Source organism: Procambarus clarkii, chromosome 37 (genome assembly GCF_040958095.1).
Source record: "Procambarus clarkii isolate CNS0578487 chromosome 37, FALCON_Pclarkii_2.0, whole genome shotgun sequence".
NCBI lineage: Eukaryota > Metazoa > Arthropoda > Malacostraca > Decapoda > Cambaridae > Procambarus > Procambarus clarkii.
The window spans coordinates 25744522-25767450 of record NC_091186.1 but is presented as its reverse complement, the minus strand read 5'-3'; the positions used below and the strand labels follow the sequence as shown (position 1 = coordinate 25767450).

Genomic DNA, 22929 nt, shown 5'->3' with positions numbered 1-22929 from the left:
AGTCTCCACAGGAACCAAATGTAGTGAGCTTTCACAGGAGTTACAGGTAATGAACCTTCACAGGAGCTTCGGGTAATGAACCTTCACAGGAGCTTCGGGTAATGAGCCTTCATAGGAGCCAGGGAGAAATGAGTATTCACAGGAGCCAAGAGTCATGAGCCGTCACAGGAGCCAGGGGTTAAGGAGCGTTCACAGGAGCCAGGGGGTGGTAAGCCTTCACAGGAGTCAGGGAGAAGTGAGCATTCACAGGAGCCAGGGGGTAGTGACCCTTCACAGGAGCCAAGGATAGTTAGTCTTCACAGGAGCTAGAAGGTAGGTAGTCTTCACAGGAGCTAGAAGGTAGGTAGTCTTCACAGGAGCCAAGGATAGGTAGTCTTCGCAGGAGCCAGGGATCTAACTGGGCGTGCTAACATCAAATCCTGATGCCCAAGCCCGATTATTTAGCACAGAAGTCAGGCATCCAATTTCCATAGAAAATGAGACGCTCTTCTCTGGTGAGAAATGTCTTCATCAGCGCCAATATGCGACGCTTGTCAAGCTCTCTCTCTCTCTTTAACACTTTACATAAAGCAAAAGGTGGAATTCAATTTCCAGTTCTCATCGACTTATTGAATTCCTCGTCTGTACTCTTGTATTCATGAAGAACTGGAAGAGAAAGAATCATTTTGAATTGTGTACATATTCCGTCTATTAGAGAAGGAATAGAAAATTTGTTCCCAGGGGGCGCCCTGGGAACAGAGTCAACCTATACGTTAAAAAGGGGTGACGTATTAGTACACCGTAATAGTGACGGTTTACTATGCATCGACCTCGTTGGGTTTGGTGGGTTGCTTGGGGTTGTATTTTTTAACTGTTGAATTTAAGAGGAGAGGCATAACTGATATCATATTGTCAATTGTCATATTGTCACTGTCATGTTGTCAGAATGACGCTTTCTCGGCACCTTTCAGTCGGCCTGTCAGTAGGCTGGTATTTCAAGGAAGGCCTAAAAGATTTCCTGAGATAAATATTAATTTAAAAAAAATTGTGGGATAAATGTTGCATGACTGAATGTCTTGACATGTCTAGCAATGTTTGGTGGTTGTGTCTACGAGTAAGAATATGTCTTGATAACCAGACCACACACTAGAATGTGAAGGGACGACGACGTTTCGGTCCGTCCTGGACCATTCTCAAGTCGATTGTGTGATAATCGACTTGAGAATGGTCCAGGACGGACCGAAACGTCGTCGTCCCTTCACCTTCTAGTGTGTGGTCTGGTCATCATACTTTAGCCACGTTATTGTGACTCATCGCCTGCATATGTCTTGATATATATATATATATATATATATATATATATATATATATATATATATATATATATATATATATATATCTTCTCCTATTGACGAACTCGTACAATTCGGTCTGCTAAACACACGACGAAATTACGACAATGTTACAACGTCCCAACAACTTGTAACAACTATCTATCAAGTCGTAACAATTATCTATCAAGTAATTTGGAGATTTTTTTTAAAGTCACCCAAAGAGCTTATTGTCCAATGAGCAAGTATACATTTGTAAGATTATAATCCAGCACTATAGTAACCATTCAGTGTATAAACACCGATAAATGGTGGTATATACATCTCTCTGTATATCTTTATATATATATATATATATACCCTTTTACATCGGTATCGAATTCATTAGGGGTTAAATAACATTAAAACTCCCTCTATCAGTATACCTGGACTCTATGCTGCGAGAACGTCAGTAATAAACACAAAATGAAAAAAGTTGATCTAAACTATCATTTTATTTATTTTACTATCATTTTGATCATTTAGTTGATCTAAACTAAACTAAACTATCACTATCTAAACTATTATTCTATCCAACGTCGATTTTCCCCTCCGGCCCTAGAGCCATGTTTACCGCCAGGGGCAATCCTCACACCTGACTATAGACTGGAAAACACAGGGCGCCCGCCCCGTCCTCATAAACGCTGCCCGTCCTCATAACCGCAGGCTAAATGATCGTTAATCCACCAGGCAAACCACCGCGTTAATGATTCAGAAACTTTACACGCGCGATATTCACTTTGTTCGAACAGTGCTTCGCTGACGACTCCTGTTCGAATCATGCCTCAGTGATAGTTTCCGCCCACATACTGTGAATCGAACAGCTGCGCCTCCCTCACCAACAAAGACCTAAATATATACCAAATTAAAATATGTATTAATACTTATTTATGTTTTAGAAATTATAGTTTTTGGTTACATCGAACTTTAACATGGGGTCGGCAGCCGCTTGGATGAGCGCTGTGGGTGGACGCGTTACCTGCTGTGGCAGAGGGCTACTCTGTCTGTGGTAGAGGGCTGATGGTGTCTGTGGCAGAGGGCCGCTGGTGTCTATGGCAGAGGGCTGCTAGTGTCTGATTCAGAGGGCTGTTAGTGTCTGTGGCAGAGGGCCGCTGGTGTCTGTGGCAGAGGGCCGCTGGTATCTGTGGCAGAGGGCTGCTAGTGTCTGTGGCAGAGGGCTGCTAGTGTCTGTGGCAGAGGGCTGCTAGTGTCTGTGGCAGAGGACCGCTGGTGTCTGTGGTAGAGGGCCGCTGGTGTCTGTGGCAGAGGGCCGCTAGTGTCTGTGGCAGAGGGCCGCGCAGAGGGCCGCTGGTGTCTGTGGCAGAGGGCCGCTGGTGTCTATGGCAGAGGGCTGCTAGTGTCTGATTCAGAGGGCTGTTAGTGTCTGTGGCAGAGGGCCGCTGGTGTCTGTGGCAGAGGGCCGCTGGTATCTGTGGCAGAGGGCTGCTAGTGTCTGTGGCAGAGGGCTGCTAGTGTCTGTGGCAGAGGGCTGCTAGTGTCTGTGGCAGAGGACCGCTGGTGTCTGTGGTAGAGGGCCGCTGGTGTCTGTGGCAGAGGGCCGCTAGTGTCTGTGGCAGAGGGCCGCTAGTGTCTGTGGCAGAGGGCCGCTGGTGTCTGTGGCAGAGGGCCGCTAGTGTCTGTGGCAGAGGGCCGCTAGTGTCTGTGGCAGAGGGCCGCTAGTGCCTGTGGCAGAGGGCCGCTAGTGTCTGTGGCAGAGGGCCGCAAGTGTCTGTGGCAGAGGGCCGCTGGTGTCTGTGGCAGAGGGCCGCTAGTGTCTGTGGCAGAGGGCCGCTAGTATCAGTGGCAGAGGACCGCTAGTGTCTGTGGCAGAGGGCCGCTGGTGTCTGTGGCAGAGGGCCGCTAGTGTCTGTGGCAGAGGGCCGCTGGTGTCTGTGGCAGAGGGCCGCTAGTGTCTGTGGCAGAGGGCCGCTGGTGTCTGTGGCAGAGGGCTGCTGGTGTCTGTGGCAGAGGGCCGCTGGTGTCTGTGGCAGAGGGCCGCTAGTGTCCGTGGTAGAGGGCCGCTGGTGTCTGTGGCAGAGGGCCACTAGTGTCTGTGGCAGAGGGCCGCTAGTGTCTGTGGCAGAGGGCCGCTAGTGTCTGTGGCAGAGGGCCGCTGGTGTCTGTGGCAGAGGGCCGCTAGTGTCCGTGGCAGAGGGCCGCTAGTGTCTGTGGCAGAGGGCCGCTGGTGTCTGTGGCAGAGGGCCGCTAGTGTCTGTGGCAGAGGGCCGCTGGTGTCTGTGGCAGAGGGCCGCTAGTGTCCGTGGCAGAGGGCCGCTGGTGTCTGTGGCAGAGGGCCGCTAGTGTCTGTGGCAGAGGGCTGCTAGTGTCTGTGGCAGAGGGCCACTAGTGTCTGTGGCAGAGGGCCGCTAGTGTCTGTGGCAGAGGGCCGCTGGTGTCTGTGGCAGAGGGCCGCTGGTGTCTGTGGCAGAGGGCCGCTGGTGTCTGTGGCAGAGGGCCGCTAGTGTCTGTGGCAGAGGGCCGCTGGTGTCTGTGGCAGAGGGCCGCTGGTGTCTGTGGCAGAGGGCCGCTGGTGTCTGTGGCAGAGGGCCGCTAGTGTCTGTGGCAGTGGGCCGCTGGTGTCTGTGGCAGAAGGCCGCTGGTGTCTGTGGCAGAGGGCCGCTAGTGTCTGAGGCAGAGGGCTGCTAGTGTCTGTGGCAGAGGGCCACTAGTGTCTGTGGCAGAGGGCCGCTGGTGTCTGTGGCAGAGGGCCGCTGGTGTCTGTGGCAGAGGGCCGCTAGTGTCTGTGGCAGAGGGCCGCTAGTGTCTGTGGCAGAGGGCCGCTAGTGTCTGTGGCAGAGGGCCGCTGGTATCTGTGGCAGAGGGCTGCTGGTGTCTGTGGCAGAGGGCCGCTGGTGTCTGTGGCAGAGGGCCGCTGGTGTCTGTGGCAGAGGGCCGCTAGTGTCCGTGGCAGAGGGCCGCTGGTGTCTGTGGCAGAGGGCCGCTGGTGCCTGTGGCAGAGGGCCGCTGGTGTCTGTGGCAGAGGGCCGCTAGTGTCTGTGGCAGAGGGCCGCTGGTGTCTGTGGCAGAGGGCCGCTGGTGTCTGTGGCAGGGAGCCGCTGGTGTCTGTGGGAGAAGGCGGGAGTTGTCATGACAACAGCGAGAGAGGAAGCCACGCCCACAGAGCCAGACCTCTTCCGTCTAGAACATTCTTCCCCCCTGTAATGATAAACGCTCTATCAAACTGCCTTAGTTCACAATATGTTATTCAGTGGTCGTATCTCAGGTTCTGGTGTAATTTGTTCTCTGCTTGATAATACACTTTAAATGAACATTTTTGTTATTCGATAACATCGTTCGCATCAAAATATGCAAAAAAATGTTTTTTTTCATTCCGTTTTCGTTCAGTTGTACATTATTTGAAACAAAGGTTTGCTTCTCTGATATTTTTTTGGTGTTCAGTAATATATTTTTGCGATAATTTGATTAATTTGATATAAAAATTAATATTTTGTTCTAATAATTTCGTTGTGATGTGTTTATCAGGAACAACAATTTCCTCTATGTCATTTATATTTAAAGATTTTCCTTCTCGTAGACCTGGGGCCAGATTCACGAAGCAGTTACACAAGCATTTACGAACCTGTACATCTTCTCTCAATCTTTGGCGGCTTTGTTTACAATTATTAAACGGTTAATGAGCTCCGAAGCACCAGGAGGCTGTTTATAACAATAACAACAGTTGATTGGGAAGTTTTCAAGCTTGTAAACTGTTTAATAAATGTAACCAAAGCCGTCAAAGATTGAGGAAAGATGTACACGTTCGTAAGTACTTGCTTAACTGCTTCGTGAATCTGGTCCCCCTGATTATTTGGAAATCATGTTCTCCTCTGACCCGTCCCGGAAGCCTCACGATTCAGAGGTTGCCAAGAGTGTTTAGATCAAGCTGGACATCCTCTGGAGATTCCAAATTATGCTTGCATCAATCTGGACATCAGCTGCGGAGTTCTAAACCTATTTCACAAATCCTCAGCTGAGTTAACTCTTCGAATCTTAATCACAGTTGCCTGGAATATTATCTGCTCTAATGTCTGGGGACAGTTTCCCCCGTACCTTTGTTTAGAGCACTAATCTCACTTCTGGTGGAGGGACGTCTCTACCAAAATTCTTGATGTAATTCAGAGGAAATCTGTGTTTGATTACCTGATCTGCACTTTACAAGAGACCTGACTTGCCTCCTCACAAGAGACCTGGGGCCAGATTCACGAAGCAGTTACGCAAGTACTTACGAACGTGTACATCTTTTCTCAATCTTTGACGGCTTTGGGTACATTTATTAAACAGTTTACAAGCATGAAAACTTCCCATTCAACTGTTGTTATTGTTATAAACAGCCTCCTGGTGCTTCGGAGCTCATTAACTGTTTAATAATTGTAAACAAAGCCGCCAAAGATTGAGAAAAGATGTACAGGTTCGTAAGTGCTTTCGTGAATCTGGCCCCAGATCTGCCCCCCTCAGAAGAGACCTGACCTGTCCCCTCAGAAGAGAGCCTTCCGCTCCAAGGTTCCATCTCTCTCCCCCAACTCCTGCATCAACAAAAGTTCTCGTGCATTAATACGCCTCAACTTGAAAGCTGTCGACCCACAGCGTTAAGGCTGAAGTGCTTAAGTGGAATTTATACAACCCAAATTATACACATTCTGGGACTAATGAGAATTGGGTTTGGGCTGTTTGGGTTTGTCTCCATACGTTCATGGTGAGACAAAACCACTTCAAATCAGACGTTTGTCAGATGGGGAGAAGAGACGTACTCGTGTAGCTCCTCCTCTCAAGCAATTGCAAGCTGTGTACCCCTAGACTTGATGTAGTGTTGCAATCCCCTCGCAACTCTACACTCTGCAATGCTATTTCCCGGTATCGGGCAGCCGGGGCGCATCCGATCCCACGATCGTCGTCGCCCCTAAATCAACACAACAACAACACTCTGCAATGTTGTCTCAATGCTACTTAAGTGTGTCCATCACTGCATTCTCTGTCTGCAACGCCCTCACTCTTATGGCCTTTAAAATGCGCAAGTTTTGACAGTTCCTTAAGACAGGAACAACATCGTTCAATCTTGGCAGAATTCGAACCCAGGTTACCTTCAAGCAAGACTTGAGCCCTGTCGGACCACGGGGCGATATACCTGCCCTCCTGTCTGACTCTTCCAACTGGGGAGTTGGAGAGAAATTATATATGTGTCTAAACCAATTTGTTACTTGAGGAAAATGGTGTTTTATAGGGTCTTAAAATGAGTAATCTCTCCCATTCTCTCCCTCCCTCTTCATTCACTCTTCCACTTCGTCTCTTCCATATTACTTATTCATACCACAAGTTTATTGGTTGCTAGATCATGTTTTTTCTGGGAGTTTGGTGGTTCAAGTTCTGCCCCATCATGGCTTTGGTTAATGGCTTTGGTTAATGGCTTTGGTTAATGGCTTTGGTAAAAAGGGAAGAACAGGTTACAAAACTTCGATGGTAATTAAGCCGTTTGACAGGGACCATTCATATAACAGCGTTCATATAGAAAGCTGGATATTATAGCCAGCTGTTATAGGGACAGACGCAAGAGTGTGGGTGGGTAGCAGACGCAACAATGAGCATTAGACGACAACAATGCCAGACGCAAACATTGAGTGTCCCCCCCAAACACCTTCAATGATTATTACCCCCCCCCCCAGTGACGCAGTGACGCACAAACAGACGCAACGCTCAATATTGGCGAACGCGACAGTTTCTTACCGTTAAAGTTTCTTAATGTTGCGTCCTCGCCATATTCTCAGCCTAATTCTTATGTTATTTTAAAAATATTCTTGATAGGCATTATTATTCTTACCAATAACCTTTGTTACCAGCTTGGCTAGTTATTTACTAGTGATTGTGACTAGTGAGACGAATGAGAGTGGCTAGTGACTGACTATTTAGGTGGGGGACTAGTGCCTCTGGCTAGTGACTCTGACTAGTGAGTACTATTAACTACCATTCCTCTGACTTAATGACTCTTATCTCAGCCTAAATCTTTGTTATTGATGCTCGCTTTATTATGCTGGTTTAATTGTAAGATTATTTATATATTGTTTAATGTTTTTACTTGTAGGTTTACGCCTGGCTTTACTTGTAGGTTTACCATTGGTTTATTTCTTATTTGCGACTTTAGTGGTTGGTTTACTTGTGGACTTCATTGTAGGTTTACTTGTGACTTTATTGGTTTACTTGAGGATATATTTGTAAGTTAACTATGTCACCTTACTCTCTGTGTTAACTTAACCCTCTCGTGAACTTAGGTTTATGAGAAGGTGAGTTTACTTGCAGGATTACGTGTGAGTTTACTTGCAGGATTACGTGTGAGTTTACTTGCAGGATTACGTGTGAGTTTACTTGCAGGATTACGTGTGAGTTTACTTGCAGGATTACGTGTGAGTTTACTTGTGGGGTTTAAATGTGGGTTTTACATGTGAGTTTAATTGTGAGAAAACTTCTCGAGGAATTAGGATAATTTAGACGATAGTTTTATTTAAGTTTTGTATTATTTACATAACAGAAACGACAAAGCAAGCTACTGCATGGAGCCTTGGTACAGGATCTTGTGGAGGGGGAGGAAGGAGGGGTCAGGGAACACTGTTGCCTCTACGGAACACAACAACGGAACACTGTTGCCTCTACGGAACACAACAACGGAACACTCAACGTTAGTTGTGTGTTTTTGTTAAAAAATGAGAGAGACGGTAATCGTATGTAGCTAAAGTTGGTCGTGTTCGTCTGTTTTTGTCCTTGGGTAGTCGTGGGGTCGGGTGTAAGTGAACGGTCCTTCAGCTCTGTCGGGGCACCCTTTGGCTGAGTTGATTTGAAGCGGCACACAATAGTTAGATTAGTCCAAACACACACACACGTGGTAAGTTGCCGGGTAAACATTTTTTTCACTGATAACATACGTGTTTTATATATATATATATATATATATATCACTCAGTTTGGGTGAGGGCTATCAGCCATGTCTGTATATTTGATAAAAAAACAAAAATGGCTGCTAAAATTCACTCAGTTTTAAACATAATTTCTGTTTTTTTTTTTTTAATATTTACACTCCTTGATCGAAGGCATATTCCCAACGCCCATCACTGTTTCGGTCTTGTTCACTCCTGTTCATCGTGTTCAGCGCTGGTGTTCACTTTTCAAGGTTCACTAGTCTTATTTTGTTTCTTTGGTTCAGTGAGTGGCCAGGAGCGGGCGGTGTTAGCGCGGGGGGCGACGCTCCCTCCGCCCCGAGCCTCCAGCGGACTGTCTGCAACGATCCAGGGATGTGTTGGTGGGCTGGGGATGGGGGGGGAGGGGTAGAGGAGAGGGGGGGAGGGGTAGTGGATAGAGGGGGCTAGAGGGTACTGGGCGGTTGTGGCTGATGTGTTGAACACGAGAGGGAACTAGCTAGAACGCCATGTCTCTGAAGGAAGCTCTCTGGTCAAATGAGAATCGAAACACTTGCTAATAAGTAGTTAGTCACGGGGTGGAGCCTGCCTGTTGCTTAAGTTCTGTGATGGAGGAGATCACCAGCTCTACGAGCAACAGTAATATATATATATATATATATATATATATATATATATATATATATATATATATATATATATATATATATATATATATATATATATATATATATATATATCCATTTCCTCACACACACCTGTTGCACTGCCCTGAACATTAATGCCCTCTCGTTGCTTCTAAAATAGTTTTCAATATTTTCAATACAAATTGTATATAAGGACACGGAGTAAGCAGACGAGGAGTCACAATAACGTGGCTGAAATATGTTGACCAGACCACACACACTAGAAAATGAAGTGACGACGACGTTTCGGTCCGTCCTGGACCATTCTCAAGTCGATTGTGTGAGAATGGCCACACAATCGACTTGAGAATGGTCCAGGACGGACCGAAACGTCGTCGTCCTTACACTTTCTAGTGTGTGTGGTCTGGTCAACACGTACTAAGGTCAATACCTACCATGGGCGCCTGTAACTCTCCAGAGAACTTTGCCACAGCGGCCACTACGTGTAAAGCTTCACTCATGTCCTGATCCCAACATCTACAGTATTAATGTGATTAAACAAGATTTCCATTTTTGTTGGAGTGAAGAGCCTTTGTGTGTGTGGCGTTGGTGGAGGTGGTGGTGGTGGTGAGTGCTGGAGGTGGTGAGTGCTGGTGGTGGTGGTGGGGATGAGAGTGGTGTAGGCGGTGGTGAGGGAGTGTGTGTGGAGGTGACGGCGCCGTAGAGCTGTGCCAAGCAACTGAGACCAGTGAATGCTGCTCCTGCTGCTGCTGCTGCTGCTGGCGGCGCTGGTGGCGGCGGCGCTTACCTGTAAGGTCTGTCTCTGTCTGTCTGTCGGTGTATCTGCCTGTTTATCTTTCGCAGTTGTACAATGGAGGCTTTAATGTATGAGCATCAACACCACTCTATATATTAACTGAACGGTTCATCTCATCTTTCAAATGAAAGTTGCATTTGCAAGTTCAAATGAAACTAAACTCTCGTTTGCTTCAAAAACGTATGCTAACCTTTCCTCCCACTAGCACGCCGTATTTTGACGTATTACTAGCTCGTCCCAAAGCCAGAAACTATCGTATTAATATAGTACCTCACGAAATTCACCTGATGTCCCGTTTTCTGTTTTAATGTTATGATTTAATAGTTTAACAAATTGTCGATGACAAATGTAATACGATTAATATACATTATATATTCATATTTGTCCCTTCACTTTCTAGTGTGGGGTTTGGTCAACATATTTCAGCCACGTTATTGTCACTCCTCGTCTGCATCTATTCCATATTGTTAATTATTTCCTTGTTATCAATATTTTGATTACTATTTATATATTATTGTGAAGTAGTCAGGCTGTTAGTGTGAGCTTGGACCCCATTATTGGGTCAGGACCCGTGCTGTGACGACCCCCATTGGCCGGAACACTCCTTCAACCTCACGATAACCCCGAAACTACTCAATCGTTCTGTCACCTGTTGTCATATGTGGTTGACAGAGAACCTGTCTATCAGTGCGTCTCGTTAACAGTGACCTTGTATGCTCCTCCTTCTGTCTTAAATAAATTGTTTGCTGTTCACTGCAGATACTAATTATCGATCATTAAAGGTCCTCGCGGCCAATCACTGGACACCACAGTTATCACAGCGCGATAACCGTCTTCCGACGACCGATTAATGTTGACGCGATGAAATGAGTCCGGCAGCGAGACCTCTTAGTCCAACATGGAGTTTCTGCGTCAACTGTACCGCCGAACACAGCAGCAGCAGCGTGCTGTGTTCGGGGGGTTACTGCAGACACAGCAGCGACTCAGAGAAGGAACTCACAGCAGCTCCTCGGAGAGGGAACTCACAGCAGCGACTCAGAGAAGGAACTATCACAGGAGTAGTTTAAATTCTCAGAATTATTTGTTACATCAACAAATTCTTAAAGTTCTCACCTAAATCTGTCACCTTTACTTTCTCTCCCCCAACCACTACATCCTCCCCCATCCTCTCAGCCCCCCACCATCCCCACCCCATGCTGTGACTCCCCCCACACCCCCTCATGAGCATCTACCCCCATTAGAGATATCGCGCAGCCGCGGTAGTTATCGTACGGTGTACAGAACCTGCTGCCCTGCCAGCCGCGGTAGTTATCGTACGGTGTATAGAACCTGCTGCCCTGCCAGCCGCGGTAGTTATCGTACGGTGTATAGAACCTGTTGCCCTGCCAGCCGCGGTAGTTATCGTACGGTGTACAGAACCTGCTGCCCTGCCAGCCGCAGTAGTTATCGTACGGTGTACAGAACCTGTTGCCCTGCCAGCCGCAGTAGTTATCGTACGGTGTACAGAACCTGCTGCCCTGCCAGCCGCGGTAGTTATCGTACGGTGTATAGAACCTGCTGCCCTGCCAGCCGCGGTAGTTATCGTACGGTGTACAGAACCTGCTGCCCTGCCAGCCGCGGTAGTTATCGTACGGTGTTTAGAACCTGCTGCCCTGCCAGCCGCGGTAGTTATCGTACGGTGTACAGAACCTGCTGCCCTGTCAGCCGCGGTAGTTATCGTACAGTGTACAGAACCTGCTGCCCTGCCAGCCGCGGTAGTTATCGTACAGTGTACAGAACCTGCTACCCTGCCAGCCGCGGTAGTTATCGTACAGTGTACAGAACCTGCTGCCCTGCCAGCCGCGGTAGTTATCGTACGGTGTATAGAACCTGCTGCCCTGCCAGCCGCGGTAGTTATCGTACAGTGTACAGAACCTGCTGCCCTGCCAGCCGCGATAGTTATCGTACAGTGTACAGAACCTGCTGCCCTGCCAGCCGCGGTAGTTATCGTACAGTGTACAGAACCTGCTGCCCTGCCAGCCGCGATAGTTATCGTACAGTGTACAGAACCTGCTGCCCTGCCAGCCGCGTTATATAAATTTCTCTCCTCGCCCTGTTGGCCGAAGCAGCATTACCAACCTATCAATAAACACGGTTTTAACAGAGAAAAAATGAGCTTGGTCGAATGCTCTCGTGTACGACGTCACCTCGTACACACCTCAGTGACGAAGAGTCGCAGCTGACTGAGAGAGGTGTTGCGGTAATGTCGGTCTGATGCTTAATGATGTTGACGAAGTCGAAGGTCTGTTTATATGACTTGTCAGCTCATCTCAGGATAATTGGACACTTCCCCTAACACTCCCCCACTACCCCCCCTTCTCCCCCACCACCCACCCTCCTCCCCCAACGGGCCAACCTCGGCCAAAGACGTTGACGTAACTGTGAATCAGATGGCCAGCCAATCAGAGCGCTCGCGCTGCCAGACGTATTTGGGCATCAGACTGTGTCTAATAGGGTCGTAAACCTGTATACCATCATTACAGCTATAACGGCATATAGTGACGTCACACACCATGGAGGACAGAAGAAAATTTATATATATATGCTGGTTAGCATTGTAAATGTGTGGCCACATCTGTGGTAGGGAAGAAAACACATAATTAATATGTAAAAAAAGAAAGCATTGTATCTCTTAATTTCGTTCGACCGAGTTAGGCTAGTCTATGATAGGTTGGGTTAGCTTTCTTCAAAGAGATGCCAAGACGTCGAAGACCCGTCGAAGAAAAGTCTCTCACCCGTGTATAGTCTCTCGTGTATAGTCTCTCACCCGTGTAGAGTCTCTCGTGTAGAGTCTCTCACCCGTGTATAGTCTCTCGTGTATAGTCTCTCACCCGTGTAGAGTCTCTCGTGTAGAGTCTCTCACCCGTGTATAGTCACCCGTGTATAGTCTCTCGTGTAGAGTCTCTCACCCGTGTATAGTCTCTCACCCGTGTATAGTCTCTCACCCGTGTATAGTCTCTCACCCGTGTATAGTCTCTCACCCGTGTATAGTCTCTCACCCGTGTATAGTCTCTCACCCGTGTATAGTCTCTCACCCGTGTATAGTCTCTCACCCGTGTATAGTCACCCGTGTATAGTCTCTCACCCGTGTATAGTCTCTCACCCGTGTATAGTCACCCGTGTATAGTCACCCGTGTATAGTCTCTCACCCGTGTATAGTCACCCGTGTATAGTCTCTCACCCGTGTATAGTCACCCGTGTATAGTCACCCGTGTATAGTCTCTCACCCGTGTATAGTCTCTCACCCGTGTATAGTCACCCGTGTATAGTCACCCGTGTATAGTCTCTCACCCGTGTATAGTCTCTCACCCGTGTATAGTCTCTCACCCGTGTATAGTCTCTCACCCGTGTATAGTCTCTCACCCGTGTATAGTCACCCGTGTATAGTCTCTCACCCGTGTATAGTCTCTCACCCGTGTATAGTCTCTGATAGGTGGGAGCTACGTCCAGGATAGGTGACGTAGGGGAGACTGCACCAGGTGTCGAGTCTGGTGCGTCACAACACCCGCTCCATCACATCACAACACCCGCTCCAAACATCACAACACCCGCTCCAAACCATCACAACACCCGCTCCAAACATCACAACACCCGCTCCAAACCATCACAACACCCGCTCCAAACATCGAGGCCTAACCAAACCTTAATCGTTTCAATAATAACCTCCCTGGGAACTAACCAAACACTCGAATCTGGGCAAATTGTCACACACACACATATATCCGGTTTGGCTACGATAACGATAAACAGATATCCAACAATCGTACAGTTCACACATGTGAGTACAGGCGGGTACAAGACGAGTACAAGCGAGTACAAGACGAGTACAAGCGGATACAAGACGAGTACAAGCGAGTACAAGACGAGTACAAGCGAGTACAAGACGAGTACAAGCGGGTACAAGACGAGTACAAGCGAGTACAAGACGAGTACAAGCGGATACAAGACGAGTACAAGCGGATACAAGACGAGTACAAGCGAGTACAAGACGAGTACAAGCGGATACAAGACGAGTACAAGCGGATACAAGACGAGTACAAGCGGATACAAGACGAGTACAAGCGGGTACAAGACGAGTACAAGCGAGTACAAGACGAGTACAAGCGGATACAAGACGAGTACAAGCGGATACAAGACGAGTACAAGCGAGTACAAGACGAGTACAAGCGGGTACAAGACGAGTACAAGCGGGTACAAGACGAGTACAAGACGAGTACAAGCGGGTACAAGACGAGTACAAGCGGGTACAAGACGAGTACAAGCGAGTACAAGACGAGTACAAGCGGGTACAAGACGAGTACAAGCGGATACAAGACGAGTACAAGCGGGTACAAGACGAGTACAAGCGAGTACAAGACGAGTACAAGCGAGTACAAGACGAGTACAAGCGGGTACAAGACGAGTACAAGCGGGTACAAGACGAGTACAAGCGGATACAAGACGAGTACAAGCGGATACAAGACGAGTACAAGCGAGTACAAGACGAGTACAAGCGGATACAAGACGAGTACAAGCGGGTACAAGACGAGTACAAGCGGATACAAGACGAGTACAAGCGGGTACAAGACGAGTACAAGCGGGTACAAGACGAGTACAAGCGGGTACAAGACGAGTACAAGCGAGTACAAGACGTGAACAGGCTACAGTCACCACTGGAAGACTGTATACCTTCCACAGGGATATACAGGGATATACAGGGATATACAGGGATATACAGGGATCTACATCTACTAACACTTACCGTAGATAAACTTGGAGATCGCCTTCCAGTTCTTCCGTATCTCTATCGGGTTGACGCTCTGTTTCCTGTCGAAAAAAATTGACGGAAGCTACAGGTTATATCGTGGCTAAGTATTATAGGTACCATCTCTATAAGGAGGCTTATAGAGATGGAGCGGTGTCTCACCCGTATAGCCCCGTCACTATAGTCTCTCACCCGTATAGTCTCTCACCCGTATAGCCCCGTCACTCATATAGTCTCTCACCCGTATAGTCTCTCACCCGTATACAGTCTCTCACCCGTATACAGTCTCTTACCTGTATACAGTCTCTTACCTGAGGTATTTGATGACTGCGACGGCGAAGAGCAAGACGGAAGAGACAACGCAGAAGAAGGTGGTCCAGGTGGCCTCCGTGGCGACACAGCATTCGTAGTCCCGTGCCACCACCTCCGCCACAGCTGTCCGCCGTAAACCAGAGGGTAAACCAGGTGTCAGGTTAACATGTACACTAAGAGGCGAGCAGGACGCCCCCGGGGGGTCACGGGGCGTTGACCACCCTACAAGGACCTCTAATGACACGAATTATACCTCTCGTTAATAGAGGTAAACTTGTTATACAATTATAGCGTTGTGTATATTGTGGGGTGGAGTCCGGTGTGGGGGTGTGGGGTTGGGGTGAGTCCCATGTAAGGTGTGGGGTGTGGTTGGGTGTGTCCTATGTAAGGTGGGGGTGTGGGGTGTGTCCCATGTAAGGTAACACAGTGTGAATGGGGTTGGGGTGAGTCCCATGTAAGGTGTGGGTGTGGGGTGTGGTTGGGTGAGTCCCATGTAAGGTGTGGGGTGTGGTTGGGTGTGTCCTATGTAAGGTGGGGGTGAGGGGTGTGTCCCATGTAAGGTAACACAGTGTGAATGGGGTTGGGGTGAGTCCCATGTAAGGTGGGGATGTGGGGTGTGTCCCATGTAAGATAACACAGTGTGGGGGCCCCCACGGTAAGTGTAAACAGGTTCATGGGCCCCACACAGTGTCTCGTCTAGACACAAGCGGATATTTACATACTAAAGATTCCGTTCCCACAAGGCAAGGTTCTGAAGATAGGTCCGACAGTCACTGGCAGTCATATGGTTGTGGTAACTGGCAGTGATAGTTATGACTGTTAGTCACAACTGGAAGTAGTGACAGGCAGTGATTGTGAGTGGCTGGTCCATATACACTCTATATCCTTCACTTTAACCCGTCCTCTAACCTAAATGCCTTAAAAATACGACGAATTAATACAAATTAAAACACTATAACATTGACGCTTTCTACTCATCAGCCTCGATATAAGACTCCTTGAATACGTACGTTTTCAGGCTATACCAAACCGTTGCCTTTTTTACGGAGTGGTCCTCAACACTTCAACCTCTTCAATGGGGAGGCGGTCGGCCGAGTGGACAGCACGCTGATCATGTGGTCCTGGGTTCGATCCCAGGCGCCGGCGAGAAACAATGGGCAGAGTTTCTTTCACCCTATGCCCCTGTTACCTAGCAGTAAAATAGGTACCTGGGTGTTAGTCAGCTGTCACGGGCTGCTTCCTGGGGGTGGAGGCCTGGTCGAGGACCGGGCCGCGGGGACACTAAAGCCCCGAAATCATCTCAAGATAACCTCAAGAAGATAACCTCTATATTTTTCTCTCAAATGTCTACGCGTCTCTAAAATTAACCGTAAGTGATCCCCATGTCATTCATAATTGCTCTCAACCATCAATTGAACGTGTAACAAGCTTGTGTGAGTGTGAAGGTGGAGGGGGGAAGGGAATTAACAGGGGAGAGCGCCATTAAGCCATTACGACTATATAGCACTGGGAAGGGGGGTCAGGATAAGGATTTGGGGATGGGACGGGTGGGGGAAAGGAATGGTGCCCAACCACTTAATTGTCGGGGATTGAACGCCGACCTGCATGAAGCGAGACCGTCGCTCTACCGTCCAGCCCAAGAGTGGTCGGGGTGAGTCTACACAATGATTACAGATACCATCACATTCCATTTCATAAGGATTTACCTCGTCTCGTGCTAGCCTCTAAGGACATGATAAGACGTCTACGTAAGACGTAGCCCATAAGACGTAGACAAAGTGCTTGATTTCTTAGCACTCTAACCCTTAATTGCCTCCAATCACCCGGAGAACCATTTTACACCAAGAGCTTGACCCAATCTTCATAAATCTGAGACTAGATGACCTAGGCACTCGCCAATCCTTCAATCGCTACTCTACAATGTTAGAAGAGGCCACATATATACATCATGTCATCAACCAGAACCAACAGTCTAGTAGATCACAGCAAACGTAACGTGAGAACTTCCTGTGACGTAATACCGTTGGACGAACGTTAAAATACCGTTGTATTACATTGTTTGTTTCCTGAAATAATCACTGCTATGTTAGGCTAGGATATAAATACCTCCGCGAGCCTGCCCCGCCACCAGTCAATATAAACCCAATGTAAACCTGCCCTTGTAAACCTGTCCTTGTAAACCTGACGGAATGTAAACCCGTGTTAACAGCCAGGGGAAGCTATTCGCACACCTTGGGACGGAACGTGAAACAAAACTCAAGAATTTAGAGATAATTCTCTCACCAATGTTCAAGAAACTTCTAAATATTTAATTCAGAATGATGTATTACCAGAAATCTTAGCCAAGTATCACAGGTTTGTGTATGTGGGGTATGATCTTTAGTATATCCTACCCAGACCACAGCTGCCAGATGGGTAGAGGTGCCCACTACATTTTAAGTATGACAAATGGAGGGTCGGGGCCTACCATGTCATATGGTTGAGGGAAAGGGGGGGGGGGTGGTGATACCATGCCAAGAGTGAGGGATGGGGTACCATGCCCAGAATGGAGTGGAAGTGGTAGGATGCCCAAAGTGGCGAGGATGGGGTACTATATCCAATGTGACGTGGATAGGGTACCATACCCAAGTGGAGTGGATAGGATACCGTACCCAAAGTGGAGAGGATAGGGTACCATACCCAAGTGGAGTGGATAGCGATACCATACCCAAAGTGGAGAGGATAGGGTACCATACCCAAGTGGAGTGGATAGCGATACCATACCCAAAGAGGATTGGATAGGATACCATACCCGACGTGAGGCAGACATGGCTACCATGTCTAATGTGCTGAACCATGTCAAGGCCTCATCAGCCACACCTCATCGACACATATGTGCAGTATCATGCATTTTATACATAAAAAGAATCATTCAATATAGTTGCAGTACCTTCAAAAGGGCTATATATAGATTTCTGGAAACGCCGGAATCTAGAGTTTGATCCCACAGTACTGCTCCAATATTTTCTCATTGATTCATCAGACTATTGTGATTTCGGTTTGCAAGGTTACCAAAGGACATGGTACCAAAAATTCCACTGCGGTTGGAACAAGATCCTGAACATTGCAAATATGCGCCGGGAAGAGGTCTATCAACCTCTGAAAGGTTATTAAAGCCTCCTTAACAACTTACTAACCAACCAGGAAGTTAGGTGGCGGGCCAATGGGGCGCTTAATTATTAAATGAAATGAGCCTAAGGCCTATCAACCTCCAGAAAGTTATTATGACCCTAATGAACAACTTACTGACCAATCGACAAAAAAAAACGTAGGTCTTGGCTCCCGCAAGAGTACAAAGGTTCTGAACATAGTCCAAAACTAAGATAAACTCTTAGTGCAGTAGGATGAGTCACAATAACGTGGCTAAAGTATATTGACCAGACCACACACTAGAAGGTAAAGGGACGAAGACGTTTCGGTCCGTCCTGGACCATTCTCAAGTCGATTCAACGATTTATTGTTTGTCAAACAATGTCGATTCCTTCTCAAGTCAAATCGACTTGAGAATGGTCCAGGACGGACCGAAACGTCCTCGTCCCTTCACCTTCTAGTGTGTGGTCTGGTCAACAACCTCTTAGTGTATACTCCGAGAAGCGAGGTAATTTTTTGGTTTGTATATCTAGTATGGTTTAGAGTAGTTGTTGTCATTAAAGATTCGCTACCTGGAACAAAAAGTTCCAGGTAGCACGGGCTATGGTGAGCCCGTTAGAGATCAGCAGGCGGGAAGTGTTGTGAACTTACTGAGATTGAGGAGAGTCAGGTTTTCCGGGACAAGAAGGACAGTCTTGTTGTAACGAACTAGCAGGGATGAGGAGCCTCCCATACTCACAGCTTACTCACGGGTAACACACGGCTTACTCGGGGCTCTACGGGTTACTCACCCCCTTACTCACGCCTCACAGCTTACTCACAGGTTACGCAACTATACAGCCACGTGAATGACGAGTAACAGTTTTCTCTTCCAAGTGCGCGTTTCAGCTCAAGGATCCTTAATGTGCTTTCACTCAGCCCAGAGACCAGTTACGTCAGACGCTGTATGGGACGACTTTTAATCTACACCCGTTGCTGCTCTTTCTGATCTGAGAGGCGTATGGATTCGAAGCGTGAGGCGAGACAAGCGGCACTGGGAGCCGTGAACAAGACTGAACGCAAGTGAAGACTGCAGATTGCGTTAGGGATATATTATAGACTCTGCGAGGAGGTGCCACGAGGTGCCATCCACTGCCCTTCCCCTCTGGCCCTGCCTCTCTAAGCGAGTTCAAACCACTATAACTCGTGTTTACAAGACCTATAATCGTCCTCAGATCTAATCATACGGATCCTCGTTTTCGAATCAGAACCTGGAGAGCTCTGCTGCTCTATTGACAGACTAATAGAGCACAGGAGGTAGAGGGAGTGCGGCATCACTCTGCAATCACCCACTTGCTGTTAACATTACAGGCGCCTGCCCAGTCACGCGTCTGGGTAAATGCAACTAGAGGAATGCTGTTCATACAGTATGGGGGGTCTGTGCCCCCCTCCCCTCCATATGGTATGGGGGAGGGGATTTATGTCCCCCCCCTCCAAAAGGTATAGAAAGGGTCCATGTCCCCCTCCATAAGGTACGGTGTCCATTCCTCTCCAAATTCTCACCCCCACAAATTTTTAATATTTGGATATTTCTGTAAGCAAATTTCAGTAATTTATTCAAATGATTTGTGAGTTGGTGGCCAGAATTCATTCATTTGTGAGTTGGTGGCCAGAATTCATTCATTCGTGAGTTGGTGGCCAGAATTCATTCATTTGTGAGTTGGTGGCCAGAATTCATTCATTTGTGAGTTGGTGGCCAGAATTCATTCATTTGTGAGTTGGTGGCCAGAATTCATTCATTTGTGAGTTGGTGGCCAGAATTCATTCATTTGTGAGTTGGTGGCCACAATCGACTTGAGAATGGTCCAGGACGGACCGAAACGCCATCGTCTCTTCACTTTCTAATGTGTGGTCTGGTCAACATATTTCAGCCACGTTATTGTGACTCTTCATCTGCAGAATTCATTGACTTAGCATCTAAGACGGTATTACCAGTATTTAAAGACAGATTATGAGAAAACAACTGCAAATTATCCTTGAGTTTTGTTGCAGTTTCTATGGGAAATATTTTCAAAAGACGGTTAATTGCGTAGTTTTGGTTCCATTAAACACGAACTCTTTAGCTTAGAATTTTATACTTCACAACCACAGGTGACGATTGCTTAATAGTTCAAGAATTTTCTTTTTAATTGATGTGTATCTTGAGGTTATCTTGAGATGATTTCGGGGCTTTTTAGTGTCCCCGCGGCCCGGTCCTCGACCAGGCCTCCACCCCCAGGAAGCAGCCCGTGACAGCTGACTAACACACAGGTACCTATTTTACTGCTAGGTAACAGGGGCATAGGGTGAAAGAAACTCTGCCCATTGTTTCTCGCCGGGGCCTGGGATCGAACCCAGGACCACAGGATCACAAGTCCCGCGTGCTGTCCGCTCGGCCGACCGGCTCCCGGCTCCGGTGTATGTTATGTGATATTAACCATCTATTAAAGCTATTAATAAATATACACAACTGAATGTTTTTCTTCATATTAGTGAACATATTACTGGAGCAGGTGTGTGTGACACTGTTGATACTCAAAGGTGCATGGAGGTGTGTGTGACACTGTTGATACTCAAAGGTGCATGGAGGAGGATAAAGGGTTGAAATCCCTTGGTCCAGGCCAGCGACTGACTGTTCGCAGGATGCTACCCACAACAGCTTAAATTTACAAGAATATAAAAAATATCAAGGCTATGTACTCTCACAAACCCAATGTACCTTCTTGTATATAAATAAATAAATCAATAAATAAATAAATAAATAAATAAATAAATAAATAAATAAATAAATAAATAAATTAAACCCCATGGGATCCTCAGAATCTGTATGGTGCAATTTAATAACTCAAAATTGTAAAAAAAAAAAAATGACAGTGGAAGTATACTGTAAGGTATACACATCTACTGTAAGGTATACACATCTACTGTAAGGTATACACATCTACTGTAAGGTATACACATCTACTGTAAGGTATACACATCTACTGTAAGGTATACACATCTACTGTAAGGTATACACATCTACTGTAAGGTATACACATCTACTGTAAGGTATACACATCTACTGTAAGGTATACACATCAACAGCAAAGGACTGATTTGCATAATGCAATCAATGCAACAGTGGAAACCTAAGTTCTTATAATGGGGGACTTCAACCATGAGACAATAGACTTTGTGAATCTAACTCACAAGCAGAGGGATAACAATTTCTTGATTTGATACTTGACGGCTTCCTCATACTGCACGTGATACTTGACGGCTTCCTCATACTGCACGTGATACTTGACGGCTTCCTCATACTGCACGTGATACTTGACGGCTTCCTCATACTGCACGTGATACTTGACGGCTTCCTCATACTGCACGTGATACTTGACGGCTTCCTCATACTGCACGTGATACTTGACGGCTTCCTCATACTGCACGTGATACTTGACGGCTTCCTCATACTGCACGTGATACTTGACGGCTTCCTCATACTGCACGTGATACTTGACGGCTTCCTCATACTGCACGTGATACTTGACGGCTTCCTCATACTGCACGTGATACTTGACGGCTTCCTCATACTGCACGTGATACTTGACGGCTTCCTCATACTGCACGTGATACTTGACGGCTTCCTCATACTGCACGTGATACTTGACGGCTTCCTCATACTGCACGTGATACTTGACGGCTTCCTCATACTGCACGTGATACTTGACGGCTTCCTCATACTGCACGTGATACTTGACGGCTTCCTCATACTGCACGTGATACTTGACGGCTTCCTCATACTGCACGTGATACTTGACGGCTTCCTCATACTGCACGTGATACTTGACGGCTTCCTCATACTGCACGTGATACTTGACGGCTTCCTCATACTGCACGTGATACTTGACGGCTTCCTCATACTGCACGTGATACTTGACGGCTTCCTCATACTGCACGTGATACTTGACGGCTTCCTCATACTGCACGTGATACTTGACGGCTTCCTCATACTGCACGTGATACTTGACGGCTTCCTCATACTGCACGTGATACTTGACGGCTTCCTCATACTGCACGTGATACTTGACGGCTTCCTCATACTGCACGTGATACTTGACGGCTTCCTCATACTGCACGTGATACTTGACGGCTTCCTCATACTGCACGTGATACTTGACGGCTTCCTCATACTGCACGTGGAAGATCTAGAATGTAACAGGATTCTAGCTCTTGTATTAACATCAGAAGCGGTCAAGATCGTTTAAATACAGGTACCTTATCTTCCGGTTACTTTGCGATGATTTCGAGGCTCAACGTCCCCACGGCCCGGTCCCCGACCAGGCCTCCTGGTTGCTAGACTGGTCAACCAGGCTGTTGGACGCATCTACTCGCAGCCTGATGTATGAATCACAGTCTGGTAAGGGAATAGCTCCCCTCCCCCTCTCTCCCTTCGTGTGATCCTCATATTCTAAGATGGATTACAATTACAGAAAACCCTGTGAAGGTCTTGGGGGATGACTTCTGTAAATTATCCTCGAGGAGACAATCAAGGAATGAAAGAGGAACTGCAAAACATCTCTTAGGTGGACTTAATAGTTGATTAAGACACGGAGGCATCATGAGAAAATTTCAAAAAGGTCATCACTGAACTGGTACAAAAATATGGTCCCAAAGAAAGAATAGGGAAAAGAAAAGAGAACTAGATGGATAACACAGACAGTAAAATACCTGTAATAATTAAGCGCAGCCATTGGAGAAGGAATCAATCCACAAAATCAACATAGATTATAAAACAGACAAAAGGACTTTAATTCAGCCATTCAAGAAATTTAATCAGCCATAAGAAACTTCGAAAGAAAACCCTACTACACACACAGAGATCAAACTAACATGATGCATCAAATGAACAAATCCACAAGGGCCGTGACGAGGATTCGAACCTGCGTCCAGGAGCATCCCAGACATCGATTAAGGCTGGGATGCTCCTGGACGCAGGTTCGAATCCTCGTCACGG

General features: G+C 47.1%; 2 protein-coding genes across 4 annotated transcripts in view; both read right to left on the bottom strand.

The window, feature by feature from the left end:
• Positions 1–18967, bottom strand: part of Ptp36E (protein tyrosine phosphatase 36E) — a 79340-nt gene extending 60373 nt beyond the window's left edge. For 2 of the 3 annotated variants that reach the window (XM_069337304.1, XM_069337306.1), the window contains exons 1-3: positions 18567–18967; positions 14786–14909; positions 14472–14536 (exon numbers count right to left, since the gene is read on the bottom strand). In XM_069337304.1, coding sequence (XP_069193405.1) covers positions 14472–14536; positions 14786–14909; positions 18567–18648 — 271 coding nt within the window. In that variant the 5' untranslated portion in view covers positions 18649–18967. The remainder of the gene's footprint in view (positions 1–14471; positions 14537–14785; positions 14910–18566) is intronic. The other variant, XM_069337307.1, reaches the window with a different exon arrangement.
• A 2154-nt stretch (positions 18968–21121) lies between these two features.
• On the bottom strand, positions 21122–22532 carry LOC123765959 (involucrin-like). The gene is made up of 2 exons (XM_069336921.1): positions 22404–22532; positions 21122–22120 (listed from the first exon to the last, which is right to left on the bottom strand). The coding sequence occupies exons 1-2, from the start codon at positions 22530–22532 to the stop codon at positions 21122–21124; spliced, it is 1128 nt and encodes a 375-aa protein (XP_069193022.1).
• Positions 22533–22929: the final 397 nt, after the last annotated feature.

Coding starts and splice junctions, on each gene's coding strand:
- LOC123765959 (XM_069336921.1), bottom strand. CDS start 22,532: ATGCCTCCGTGTCTTAATCAACTATTAAGTCCACCTAAGAGATGTTTT. Junction 22,121..22,403: donor AGACCTTCACAGGGTTTTCT/GTAATTGTAATC, acceptor GTTACATTCTAG/ATCTTCCACGTGCAGTATGA.